The sequence below is a fragment of the Emydura macquarii genome, unplaced genomic scaffold (genome assembly GCF_026122565.2).
Source record: "Emydura macquarii macquarii isolate MOO-44397 ecotype Brisbane River unplaced genomic scaffold, CSIRO-AGI_Emac_v2 contig_1253, whole genome shotgun sequence".
In the NCBI taxonomy this organism is placed as follows: domain Eukaryota; kingdom Metazoa; phylum Chordata; order Testudines; family Chelidae; genus Emydura; species Emydura macquarii.
The window spans coordinates 99,670,096-99,684,445 of NW_027131390.1; the positions used below are offsets into that span (position 1 = coordinate 99,670,096).

The 14,350-nt window shown below is 43.5% G+C and overlaps 1 protein-coding gene across 3 annotated transcripts in view; it reads left to right on the forward strand.

Annotated features, from left to right (window-relative positions):
• Positions 1 to 1,954: 1,954 nt before the first annotated feature.
• The window catches only part of SNX4 (sorting nexin 4), a 48,210-nt gene continuing 35,814 nt past the window's right edge, over positions 1,955 to 14,350 (forward strand). Inside the window, exons 1-2 of one of the 3 annotated variants that reach the window (XM_067549600.1) lie at positions 1,955 to 1,971; positions 7,917 to 8,035. In XM_067549600.1, the coding sequence (XP_067405701.1) occupies positions 7,917 to 8,035 (119 nt within the window). In that variant the 5' untranslated portion in view covers positions 1,955 to 1,971. Of the gene's footprint in view, positions 1,972 to 2,082; positions 2,302 to 2,436; positions 2,456 to 7,916; positions 8,036 to 14,350 lie in introns of those variants that run through there. The other 2 variants (XM_067549598.1, XM_067549599.1) reach the window with 2 other exon arrangements.

The window sequence follows — 14,350 nt, forward strand, 5'->3', positions numbered from 1 at the left end:
TTTTATTATCTAATTAAGACAAGATGCAACAAATGGGTGTAACAATTAAAAGGAATGGGGAAGGAGAATGAAATAAGCAGTCATAACAACAGTTTAAAGGCCAAATAAATATCAGAAGCCTCTACTGGTTATGTACCTAGCTGTTATCAGATGGTAGTTTCCTGTAGACATCATGGTAGAAGTGGGTTTTAAGCAGGGATTTGAAGAACGGGGTTTATGGACTAGTTCAGGAAGGGTATTCCATGTATAAGGGGTAAAACAGAAGAAAGCATGAAGCATGCCTATGGGAAAAATAGGCAAACAGGCAGTGTAGAGGGAAGATACAAGAGTTGCTAAATTGTGAACATTTATAAATGTGAGCATTAGAAACTCGCTTGTTCCCCTACAGAAGAGGCACCCAGCAGAGGGATTCAAAAGTAAAAGTGGTGGTCAGGTGGTCAGAGTGACAGGCCAGGAAGATGATTTTAGCAGCAATGTATCGGATGGATCTGAGAGGGGTTTAGCTGGGAAGGCCATTGAGGAGGAGGATCTTGATGATCAAGATGACGAGGGCTTGGATGACAGTTTTACTGATGTGGACAGAAGGAAAAGCCCAGATAGGGCTGGTCTACATTAGAGAGTTTTGTCGACAAACGTCATCTTTTGTCAACAAAACAGTGGAGGTGTACAGGTTCAAACACTCCTCCCACCGATGTAACTCCCTTGATATGCCTACATAATAAAACCACCTCAACAAGAGGTGTAGGACTTATGTTGGCATAGACAGGGCAATGCAGTGTCAATATAGATATTGCATTCCCTTACATCAGTAGTTATCTGTCATTTTTATCAGTTTCAGGGTTCCAGCCCTGAAATTGACAAGAAGGCCAGCTGGGAGTGGGCCTAAAAGCCCCAGGTGGCTGGAACCCAGACAGGAGAAGTCAGGAGTGGCTAGATCTCGGCTCCCAGGTGCGAGCAGGGATGGGAGAAGTTGCAGGTGGCTGAACCCTGGTTCCTGGCAGGGAGGGGAGAAGGCTTGGGCAGCTTCTACCCCTGGGGTCCTGGCAGCCTTCTCAATTTCATGGCTGAGCTGTGAAATTGACAAGGCTGCCTGGTTCCTGGTGGGGAGCAGGTGGGGGCAAGAAGCAGGGCAGCTGGACCCCACTCTCCAGGGGCAAGAAGCCCCAGGTGACTTCCCCTGGGAACAGGGAGGTGAGAAGCCCCTGGCGGCTTCTCCCAGCTCCCAGTGAAGAAGGGGGCTGGCTCTCGGTGGGGAATGAGGGGCGTGGGGAGCATGCTGGGAGCACCAGAGCCCAGTCTCTCAGCTCCCCACACTGCCCCTCTTAGGTCAGTGGAAGTGCTCTTAGTAAGGACACATGCCACTGACCCAAGGAGGAGGATAGTGTGGATGTCAGCCACCTGTGGCGGCTGTAAGTCCACCTAGGTTAGGTTGACTTATTTTTTGAGTGTAGACAAGACCTTAGAGATGTAATGGCGGAGAAAACAGCAAGATTTCAGCAATATCACACAGCTCTTAACAAATAACACTTACCTATAACAAAACAACGATGAAATAATGAAGTCATTGATAATGCAAAAGTGACGAATGGTACAGCACAATACAATGTATGATGTAATTATAAATCCTCAGCTGCTATTGCAGTTAACCAGCTACTCTGTGCCAGTAGGCCTGCTGGCTGGAGTCAGAGCGCAGGGCTGCCACTGTCATGTGTTCAACAAGCCACTAACATTTCAATAATGAATAGTAAGTGATCGCTGTTAACAGGTTATTAATTTATGCCTGGCAGGCGACCAGAATTGTTAGTCATTATTCTCGGGTGTGCATCATTCAGACATATGCGACCACATGCATTCGGAGTTTCTTATTTTATCACCTGCATCCGTGGTGGTTTGTTACGGACCCACAGCTAGTCCAGGCCCCCACTGATCCCTCCCCCCCAGGCCCAGGGGGTTGCTGTGGTTTAGCAGCGGGTGAGTGGGGGCTGCACCCCATTACTCGGGGTCACTGGCGGGGGGATCCCGCCCCTCGGGGTATAGCCAGGAGGACCCCAGGGGACGCATGGGGGAAATCTCCTCCGAGCCGCTCCTGCGATGAGTTTGCCCGGCCGGGCCGGTCTCAGCCACGGGAGCCGCCGCGGCTGAGCGCCTGCGCGCCGGGAGCCGAGCCCTCTCATCCCCATGGAGCAGCCGGAGGAGGCCGAGCCGCTCGGCGCTAGCGACAGCGGCCAGGAGGCAGAGGCTGAGGCGGGCAGCGGGCCCGCGGCGGAGGAGCCCGGCGAAGGAGCAGCAGCGACGGACGCGGTGAGCGGAGCCGGACGGGCCGCGAGCGCCGGGGCGGCCCGGCTGAGGAAGGGCAGGCGGCGGCCGGGCTCCGCTCCGGCCTAGGCGGCTCTGCCGAGCGCCGCTCTTTCCTGCCGGTGGCGGCCGGGCTGGGAGCGGCCGCGCGGGGCGGAGGGTAGCGCGGCAGGGGCTGCAGCCGGGGGGCGGGAGGGCAGAGCTAAGGCCCAGCCGGTGGGGCACAGGCAGCCCCTGGACAGAGCAGCCGGCGGCCGCGGCCGGAGTCCGGGGGCAGAGGCGGGCGGGAGCTGCGGCGGCAGGAGGCTTCGTGTGGGAGTTAGAGAAGCGACAGGTGGAAAAGTGCCTCCCCCCATTCACCTGCCCTGCTGCGAATCCCTCCCTAGGGGCGGCTGGGCTCGGCTGGGCTGGCTCCCGCCCTGCTTTTCCAAAGCCTTGTCCAGCAGTGTAACTAGCCAGTTCCTTCCCTTCCGAGGAGCGGAGCTTCCTTTGCCATCTTCTTTCCCAGGGGGCGGGTGCCTTGTGTTGGCCTTTGCTGAATCTTTCCCCCTGTCCCTGTAATGTAATATTCCCCAGTCTGTCATATCTTTGTGTCCCTGGCATGTCGCCAATAAATCACTGCTCCTGCTAAAGGTAAGCGTCTTCCTGTGGTGCTAAGGTCCTGCCCTTCCAGTTGTGTACTCACATCTGATTTGTGCTTGCCATAGACATTGCACAGAGCCGCTGCCTTTTTCTGTGGTAGAAGCCTTTACTTTAGAAGTAATATCTTTGTGTGTTGACTTCTCATCTGTAACATTTCATACCGTGTTTTCCCATCTGTAAAATGGGGATAATACTTACCTATTTCTCAAGGGCATTTTGAGGCTAAACTCACTAGTACATGTGAAGCACTTTGAGATCCTTGGGTGGAAAGTAGAGTAGAAAGGTATTATAACAAACAGAATGATATTAAAATAATATTAGACTTGTCTTGCTGAGCTTCTCTGCTCTCGTATTTCTTCCCAATAAAACTGACAACAAAGCCTGTGTACATTCATAGGTTTGTTTGTTTTTAAAATGAAACCGAAAACCGTTCAATTTGTGTAAAGGAGTTGGAGCAGTGATAACTTGGAACTTCTTGCTGATCATATCTGGTAGTCATATCTTTTAAAAAGAAGATACTAAAACAACTTTTAAAATATATTGGAATAATCTTGTTGGCTCCCAATAAATGGCATATCTATTTCATTGGGAATGACTGTCAAGGAAACAGATTCAAAATGATGGTTTAATGACACGCCCAGTCCACTTTCATGACGTACATAGTGTAATCTGCAGGTCAGTTATCAGTATTCAGTTGGTGTTTATACTACAAACTTCCCACAGTTGGCCCTGTCTACATTAGAGAAACTATTTTAACAAAAAATTATATGAATGAAAGCTAGTATTGTACAGGAAAATAAAAATGTTAGCTATATGTGTACAAAATTAAGATGTACCCAAGTGTTTCTGATACTGGTACCCATGTGATTTTCAATAGTAGCTTGAAATACAGGGCATGTCATAAACCATTGTAGTAGATGTCGACCTGTACTGCATTAGCAAAAGAATGTTTAGTTCACTCTACATCTAGACCTTTATTGCATTGTCAGACGAGGATCTTAAAATTCTTTCGCTCTTTCTAAGTAACTTTGTTTTAATGGAAACTATTAACGAAGAATTTCATTCAAAAGGTAGAATGAAAATTTCCTTTGAGGAGATTTGCAATACTCTGCTCTAGAGGCTTAAGGTAACTCAGGGTCCTGGGATTCTTCATTACAGATGATGCAAAGCCTCAAGGCAGCAGCTACCCAGGCATATGGTAGGGAATTTAAAGCTGCCGGAGACAGATGCCTTGTGGAAGGGTCACCATCTCGTAATTCTGATGATTAAATATTAAAAATCCTGTTTGTTCATTCTTTAGTTGATCACTCTTGCAAGGGTGACTGAGACTTACATAAGCTGCTTCTAAAGTATCACTTTCACAAATAATATAAACCCTGTAATTGTAAGTGTTCTGGTTAAAGGAGGTGTGGGAGGAAGTGGGGGGAACAGGCGAGTACTAATTGCAATCAGTAAAATTCACCCGGTTGTGGAGGACTGGCACAAGGCCCTGTACTTAAACCTTGTGTGGGAGCTGGCCACGCAAGGTGTGAGGTAGGCTGTTGGCTAAGCAGCTGCACAGAGTGCCTACGTAACCCTTCCTTGTTGGAGAAAATGTCTCCATGCCAATTTAGACTGATCTAAAAGACGCATTGGGAATGGTCCGTGTTTACACATATCCAGTAGCCCCAGTGCCCCCTGCATAGGGAGCAAAAATTTGATAATGGGCTCTTCAGTCCAGCAGACAAAGGTGTAACAAGATCCAGTGGCTGGAAGTTGAAGCAAGACAAATTCAGAATGGAAATAAGGTGCACATTGTTAACTGGCTAGTGCATAGGGCTCAACGAGTAGTGATCAATGGCTCCATGTCTAGCTGGCAGCCGATCACAAGCGGAGTGCCCCAGGGGTCGGTCCTGGGGCCAGTTTTGTTCAACAGCTTCATTAATGATCTGGAGGATGGGGTAGATTGCACCCTCAGCAAGTTTGCAGATGACACCAAGCTGGGGGGAGTGGTAGATACCCTGGAAGGTAAGGATAGGATATAGAAGGACCTAAACAAACTGGAGGATTGGGCCAAAAGAAATCTGATGAGGTTCAACAAGGACAGGTGCAGAGTCCTGCACCTAGGATGGAAGAATCCCATGCACAGTTACAGACTGGGGACCGACGAGCTAGGCAGCAGTTCTGCAGAAAAGGACCTGGTGGTAACAGTGGATAAGAAGCTGGATATGAGTCAACAGTGTGTCCTGGTTGCCAAGAAGGCTAATAGCATATTGGGCTGCATTAATAGGAGCATTTCCAGCAGATCACGGGAAGTGATCATTCCCCTCTATTCGGCATTGGTGAGGCCGCATTTGGAGTATTGAGTCCAGTTTTGGGCCCCCCACTACAAAAAGGATGTGGACAAGTTGGAGAGAGTCCAGCGGAGGGCAACAAAAATGATTAGGGGGCTGGAGCACAAGACTTATGAGGAGAGGCTGAAGGATCTAGGCTTGTTCAGTCTACAGAAGAGAAGAATGAGGGGGGATTTGATAGCAGCCTTTGACTACCTGAAAGGGGGTTCCAGGGAGGATGGAGCTAGGCTGTTCTCGGTGGTGGCAGATGACCGACAAGGAGCAACGGTCTCAAGTTGCAGGAGGGGAGGTCTAGGTTGGACATCAGGAAAACGTTTTTCACTAGGAGGGTGGTGAAGCACTGGAATGGGTTATCTAGGGAGGTGGTGGAATCTCCATCTTTAGAGGTTTTTAAGCTGCGGCTTGACAAAACCCTCTCTGGGATGATGTAGCTGAGGTTAGTCCTGCTTTGAGCAGGGGGTTGGACTAGATGACCTCCTGAGGTCCCTTCCAACTCTATGATTCTAACAGTGAGGATAATCAACCATTGGAATAATTTACCATCAATTTACCAACATCTCCATCACTGGCAATTTTTAAAATCAAGATTGAATGTTTTTCTGAAAGCTATGCTCTAGTTCAAACAGGAATTAATTCAGGAAGGTTTGATGGCCTGTTCTATATAAGGGATCAGACTAGATGATCACTGTGTGGTCCCTTCTGGCTTTATAATCTGTGAATGGGCATGAGGGGTTTGTGGCCTCTATTCTACCTTGCAGCCTGCTCCTCATTTAAATTTTCCTCATTTGGAAAATTTGTGCTGCAACGTGCATGTGTAATATAAGATTGCTAACGGTATTCTTTGCTAGATTTTTTTTTTTACTACATTTCCTCAAATATACCATTTCCTGCAATATTTTTGTTGGTTTTAGACCATAATTTACATAACCACATTCTGCTGTTTCCAGCATATAATACTGGGTAGGACAACTCTTATGTATCACTTACATTACAATATATCTATAGCAACTTTTAAAAAAAAAAACCAAAAAAAAAAACCTCACTGCTGTGAGTCTGTCATCAGATAGTTTCCATACAAAACTCTTCCTGAAATCAGTCAAGTTGAATTTGGGCTTGACACTGACATCTAGCTCTTGTGTCAAAATCACCCGAGAGGTAGAGGTGTTAATGACCTACCCAAATTCAACTTGACTGATTTCAGGGAGAGTTTACTCCAGGACTATGTACTGTCAATAGAATAAGGTGTTTGTTTTAGTAGAAATTTGTACTATTCAACAAATGTCACGTTCTGCTTTTCTATATGGTAATTTCCTGAAAGTCTTTCACCAGTTCTCGCTTTGATGAGAGTGCAAGTTTAGGGCAGCCACCATTGTGTTTAATTCTATATTGTCTAACTCTGGTTATTCATACTGTAGGTATCAAACCTTTTTTGCCCTCCAAAAGTTCAGTGATAAAACCATCTTTTAGTAGAACCCTCTGCTAAGGAAAAATGCGTTTTTTTTTTGTGTTTGCATGTCTGGTAAATCTGTTTTCTATTGACACCCTTTGCAACTTCTAATAGATGAAGAAGATGTCTTTATATGTACATACATTTCTTTCTACGTGAGAGTTGAGGTTTTGTATCTTTTCTAAGGTTGCTTATGGCATGAACCTTTCACCTGAAAAATTAGTGGCTGCAGCATTACAGTCTGGAGTAGAGTAAGAGTGGTTAGTTGCTACAGAGCACCAAATTCAATCTCTCCCCACACAGATCCATTCACAGTATTTCTGCAAAAATCACTTTTGTAACTCATTGCTTTGACCTGACACCCCCCTCTTTGCATCCCTCCACTGGCTCCCCTTTCTGCATCACAGCAAACATAGATTAGTTTTAATTTTCAAGGCTCTTCACAGCCTACCACATGCTATCAAGATGTTGCCTCCTGCCTGCACTCTACCATTGATGCTAACTTTCATCACCCACGTGTAAAATTTTCAAACAAGCACCTTTGTGCGTTTGTCTATGCTGTCCCTCGTGCTTGGGAAGAGTTCCCTGTAAGTATGGGCACAGCTATCTTACTGACCTTGTTCAGATCCTTCCTTCATGTTCTCCTTTGCCATAAGGCTTACGACAACTTGACTGTGATCAGATTGTTGCCAGTCATACTGACCAATATTGTCTCACTGGTTTTCTTGTGCTTCCCCATCTCTCTGTATCCGCCTGTTGTCTTTTGTTGTTATATTGTAAGCTATTTGGGAGAGGAACTGTCTTTTTGTTCTGCTTGTACATCGCTAGCACAGTGAGGTCCTGGTCCATGACGGGGGCTTCCAAGTGCTGCTGCAAGATAAATAATAAAATAATTCTCAGAGTTACATTGGGAAAAGCTAATAAAGCGGCTTCTTGTCTCTTGACTGAAGAGTAAGTGTGGAAATTCTTCATGTAAGGCAAGGAAGAAAGGCATGATAACTTAGGCTCTGGTGTTTCAAAGGCTCACACATATGCTTAATTTATCAATAGTACTGCTCACATGTTAAGCATGTGAGGAAAATCTCTGTAGGATCGAGGCTTTACTACTTAAACAGTGGGGATGGGGGAAAGGGAGGAAGAAATTGATAACTATTTCTTTCTTACGTGACCAGTATGACACTTATAACTTCTCTTCTAAGATGATGGAAGATTGTTTATCGAAGAAAATAGAGATCAGTGTCTCAGAAGCAGAAAAACGGACTGGAAGAAATGCCATGAACATGCAAGAAATCTACACTGCTTACCTCATTGAGACAAGGTGGGTAATAAGACTCAGATGAAAGTAGGCTAAGAGATGAACTATTTTAAAAAAAAAGATACATTAGACTCTAAATAGGAGTTTTAAAAATATAAGTGCAGTTAGTGTGAGAGGACTGAGCTAGTTTCTGCTTTCAATTATACAATATCTGTTTATATAGGAAGTAGTACAACTTTTTGTTGTAAAAATGTATGTGGCAAATAAACTCCAGATGAGCAGCTCTAATCCATATCATAGGTAACTGTTTATCCTCTATTCTTTGAAAGGGGCATCTGAAAGGTATGTTTGACACTGTTAAACAAAACTTCAAACCATCCTTGATGCATGCTTGTCTCAGGGTAAAATGTGCATGCTCAGAATGTAAATTGTGGCTGAAAATAATGATTTCACTTATTTGACAAGCAGGAAAACAAAGGGATCTCATATATTTTGAATTGTGCTAGTAAAGTCAAAACTCTCAAATTCAGCATACAGCTAAATGCTATATCTTTTTTTTTAATTTTCTTTTTGTAATGTGGTACTGATGAAATCAAATAAATGTTTTCGTCTTTGCGGGGCATTCTAAAGTATTTAATTAACCTACCCCTCTTTTCTTACCAAGTACCAATTAGGGCATGCTTTTGTTGTTTTTCAAATGGAAGTAGTTTTTGTTGCTTAAATTGTTTTTCAATCCAAGTGCTATTAATTGTGTATGTAATACAAATATGGCAAACACATTTCTTTCTATGCTATGAAGATTGTTTTTATGATTTTTAAATGTTCAAACAATAGTGAACTGTAAAATAAAAGCAGGGCAGACTTTTTCACAAGTTAGATTTCCATCTGTCTAACAGCTGCTTTGATACCCTTATCCACTTTGGAAAGCACTTTACTTCCTAAGTGGTCCCACCAATGGGACAGCTTGTGGAGATTGCTGCAATTAAATGAAAGTAAGAGGTGCACAGTCAAGCCCTAAATAGGGCCCTATACCTTTTGCCATTGACATCAGTAGCATATCTATGTATATGTATATACATGCTTATTTTATGTAGAAATCTGGAATGGTCAAGTCTACATAGAACTTTATGAAACTAACAAAGGTTAATGATCTTTTACACAGATACAAAATTAATATAATATGAGGAATTTAAATTAAAACATAACTGACATTTCCCATGATATGAGGCACCCTGTTATTCTTTGAGTGCCAGGGGGATGGGCGGGCGGGCGCGTGCAAGCCCACCCACCGCTAAAGGCCTCTCCCCCAGCCTAAGGGGAGGAGCCACTGGACTCAGGACTCAACTGATTTCGTGGGACAACAAATGAAAAAACAGGAAGGGCCATGAGGGTCAAAGGGTCAAACGGAGGGAACCGAAAGGGGACACCAAGCAGAGAACCCCGGACAGTGCCCACTGCTCCCGGAAGGTGTCAAGGGAGCCAGCGGATGCCGCCCAGAGGAACTCCGCCCAGATGCGTGAACGGACGGAGGAACAGAGATAGGCCTCACAGTCGCAGGGCGCGCCCGCCCTCCCCCCCTCGCCTTCCCCAGCCAACCTCCTCTCCCTGCTGTTATAGATGGCCACTTTGGCCAGGACCAGAAGGAGGTTGACGAGGAGGTTCTGCGACTTTGTGGGGCCATGGACGGGGTGCGCATATAAAAAGCAGTGTGGGGAAAAGTGCAGCCAGAACCTCAGCAGGAGGTTCTGGAGGAGCCGGAACAGGGGCTGCAGCCTGGCGCACTCCAGATAAGCATGTGCCAGGGTCTCTCTCATGCCGCAGAAGGGGCGGGTGTCGGGGCAAGGGGTGAACCACGCCAGGTACACGCCCATGCTCACGGCTCCAGGGAGGAGCCACCAATTGATGTCCCGGGTGGGTCATGGGGTCAAGGTGGAGTGAAGACTGGCCCACGGGGTCCTCATGCTCCGCAGGTGGCAACAGGTCCCTCCGCTTGGTGTCAAGGTGGCACGAGCACGTAGAGATGGGCCCTTGGTGTGGTTTGGAAAAGGACCGGCCGCAGGTTGTGCAGCCGGCTCAGAGCGTGGGGGGGGGGCTCACGGGGCCAGGGCTGATGGAAAGCGCTGGAGGGCTGGGATGAGGCACCCTGTTAGGTAGTTAAGTGGCTCTTAAGTTTGTAATGGCTTGCAAACACTCTTTTGTAGGATAATTTATTTCGCTGTGATTGGTGGTACTGAAAAGCTACAAAATACTCATACAAAAATAAATTTGTCACATATTATGCTAAATTCTAAGAATAGATGGTGAAATCTTTTTTGTGCATCCTGCCTGTATATGCTACTATAATATATTTTTCTCGCTGTTTTGCTATAATATATATGGTTCTCTCTCACTTTGGAAGTTTAACTTTTTAAAAGAATAACATTTACATTCTCCCATGATGCTCTCGGTGAAGAAGAAAGGCTCCAGAAGAGAAACTCGTGCTTTATTTTTACTTGTGGGAACATACATATTTCCCCCTACTGTATCTTTAGGTAGTTGGTTACATGTGCATTTATAAAACTATTGGATTTTTTTCTTTAAAACGTACTGTATTAAAACTAGGGATGTGATGAACCTTTCGTTCAGATACAAATACTGGCAAAATGGTATTTTTATTTGACAGCTAGGGTAGGGCAAAATCTGAATAGTTCTAGTGGCTACCTGTGATATGAAGTGCACTTTGGGGAGTGCCTTTGTTAAAGCTGGGCAAAATTTTCAGACTCTTTTTGGCCAAAAAATGCAGATTTTAGATTGACTAAAACATTTTGCCAATCAACGTCAAATTCACCGAATTGTTGTGGCTGAAAAAACAAAACAGTTCTGAAAAAACGGAAACATTCTTTTTCAGCAATTTCAAAACAAGCATTTTGATTTATTTTATTCAAACTGATTTTTCGTTTCGACTTTAGTTTTATAAAGGAAAAACCTTCAAATGAAATGTTTTGGGTTGAACATAATGCTTTGTTTGACCTGAAACACTTTTTTTCCCCCCCAGTTTGGCCATCAAACTGCAAAATCAGTTATTAGCATACCTCTAGTCTTTTTACAGCACCAAGCCATGCTGACTTCTCCCAGTTCCCATCCCTTTTGCTTCTGCAGCTCTTTCCCAGGGCCCACGCTACCTCTCACCGCCACTCAGATTCTTATTTAGTGGTCAGCAAATACTAAGTTCACTTACATGGTTGTCAGACAAATACAGAAAATGGGGATCTGTCCATTCCTAATGGAAAAGACAAGTGTCCAATTCGGTTTGCAAGGAGCGCTTGCTTCTCAGTACAAAGATAATCGTGGGCTATTAAACTTACTTCATACTTAGCTTGTAGATTTGGGTGGGCTTCACAGCAATATGCATGGAGGTAATAGGATACTTTTGAGTTTGTGTAGCTAAGGAATAAAATTCAGTTCACCATAGCATGAAAGGAAGAACTTTCAATAACAGTTGCATTATATTTACAATTATCCAGGGGTTCCAGGGCTACCACTATCCAGGTTTTAAATACGGGAGGGAGGTTAAGTCAGACTGTACACATAACTAAGAATGAACTAAACTTGAATATGCCTCAGTAATGGAAGATAAATATGTGGCTATATACCAAGATGGGCACATGTGTACATTGTGCTATGAGAAGGCTTGCTGTGTTTCAAGCTATCCCTGGGAGTCAGTGATGCCTACTAACTGGTTTGTGTCAAAATGCAAGTGGTAGTATCTCCTTCTTTTAAAAATTCATCGCATAAATCCTTTTCCTAAAGTTTCACCCACACCATCATCTGACAGGATTTCCTTATTGAGCTGTTTTTTATCAGTGACCATTTAGCACAACTTGGTGTGGATTTTTCTCTGACAACACATTTCAGCACTATAGGCTGCAAAAATCCAGCACATCTCAGGGTCAGACTTCCTGAAGGGATCCCATTTTATTTAAATTCTTGGTTCACATTTTTAGCACCAACTTAATAGATCTTACAGATAAAACTTTTTCTTCTGTTTTCTATTTTCTAACAATCCTGAGAAAATGTATCCTATCACAGCTTCCATTAAATGACACTCATAGCACTTGTCCTCTTCAAAGCACTTTATAAACATACATCAATCTTTGCAGTATCCCTTTGAGATAAGTAGTACACATTGTACAAATGAGTTAGGGAAACTACCTTTGTCAATATATTTTGGCACACTATGATCAGTAACTTGCAGATGGTATCTGTCATTACTGTACTTTCATGGTCTTACGCTGTTTGTTCTGAGACCCCAATATAGAGATCCATTTTTGGAGAGGTAGCGAAGGAAGGATTGCATGACTCTTCTACAGCATCTATATAGAGAATTCAATGGTGTCATTTGTTGCTCGCCAAGGCAAAACCTAACCATGTAGTTTAGGCAGTCAAAGGTGGTAGCTGCTTTTAAAAGGAAATAAAACTGATGTGTTTCTTTCCGTTCTCATTTAAGATTCCTGCAGTAATTTCTCTTTGTATTACATTAAGAACTGTTTAATGGCTCATTTCAGATCATTGTTTTAAATAGCAAATGGGAAGAAGTTAAGTAGATAAGCTAAATTTTTCACATTGGCACTTTGAATTAAGGTAAATGAATGTGGCTTTTAGAGTAACATAATCTCCTAATCACTTACGATAACATCAGTTATGAAGGTAAAAGTTTAAGGTTTTAATTTTTGTCATTTAATTTTTCCCAGGTTGGTTGGTTCAGCCAGTGAATAAAGTGTATTGTTAGAACTGTACTTGGAGGGGAAACATATGGTTTTCCTGTCTGAACATTGTACAAGCATTATATTGTATTTTTAAAACCAAAACAAATTGAAAAGTTTGATTGAATGTCAACAGGTGATTATAATCTTAATTGAAGCTGGGTCTACAGTACTTGCATTTAATGATGGAGTTCATAGTGTGGCCTCAAAAATTAGATGGTAATGTAGATATTAAGTGTAATGAGTACCTCTGTGAATTTCTACTTCCTTTTGGAACGAGTTCCTTGGGAGAAGGATTCTTGTGATCGGTGACCTTTTATGATTTCATAATGCAGCCAGATGGAGCCATATTTTTTAACATTAAAAATGCTTTCTCCCATCTTGCCTGCTTCTCCCAATTCTACCCCCACAAAATTTCAGTCCCTCATTAATACCTTATTGAAAAAGTGAATTCTCTGGGTGAAGGTTCACAATCAAGATTTGTATGGTTTTTGCCCACCACAGCTCTGCAAAGGCACCCGCTCTTTCTTTCCTAGTCTTCTCTCTTCAAATTCTCCAGTTCAATATATTCTTCCAAGATACATATCATCCACTTCTTTTTAAACTATCAAAAAAGTTTGGGGAAAAATAGAGGTGATGCTTTTTCTTTTAACTTATTCATTGCAGCAAAGACTATTTTGAACTACAGATGGCTGTAACTGTTAGCTAAGGAATTATGTTTTAGGATCATTATTAAAATTAGTTGAATAATATGCTTAAGAAGCATAAGTCTTATATATAAGATTGCGTTCCGTTTGTTTTTAAATATGTAACAGGAATTTAATGCTTGTGCGGGTGTCTGATTAAAGTTCTGGAAACTGAAGTAATCTCCATGGAATACTCCCATGGCAGTATACCTCAATACTTAATCTGGAGTGGCTTCTGTGTTCAGACGTAGGGTTTCATGAATGGGAGAATTCACCCACCCTAGACCCATAGAGGAGGGAACAGGCTCTCCCCTGGTGGAGTTGCTGGGACTTCCCCAGCTACATTTGAGAATAGCAGCAGCAGCAGTGAGAGTGTGGGAAGTGTACTCACAGATCCTTATGCCTGGATGCTTGTGATGTTAGCAGGCAGCTTTTCACAACTTGAAATCTGGACGTTATTTTCTATGTGGTGGTTGGCTGCCTTCCCTACCTCCTCCCAACCCTCTTCCTCCGTTCCTTGCTGCCATGCTCAATCTCTCTGTCCACCATGTTCCTCTCCCTTTTTCCCCCCATTCTTTCTCATTCCATAACAAACTAAAAGGCAATGGAACTAACATGGTGTGTGTCATTCATACTGATCACTTCACTTGAATGTTATGTTCCTTTCCCCTACCATTTGTCTTTTGCCTTTCTAATGTACTGTTATACATTTATTGCACTAACCAATCTAAGAAAAGAGCTTGAATGTAAACTTTTCGGGCAGACACTGTCTTGCAATATGTGTATATATGGCATCTAGCACAACCAGGCCCTTGATCGTGACTTGGGCTTTGGGTGCTATCATAATACAAATAATAAGACAACAAACTTCTCAATTTAGTCTCTCATTTAGAGATATAATTTTTTCCTCACGTAAGTGGACTGATGAATATTGAGAACAATGTATGTTA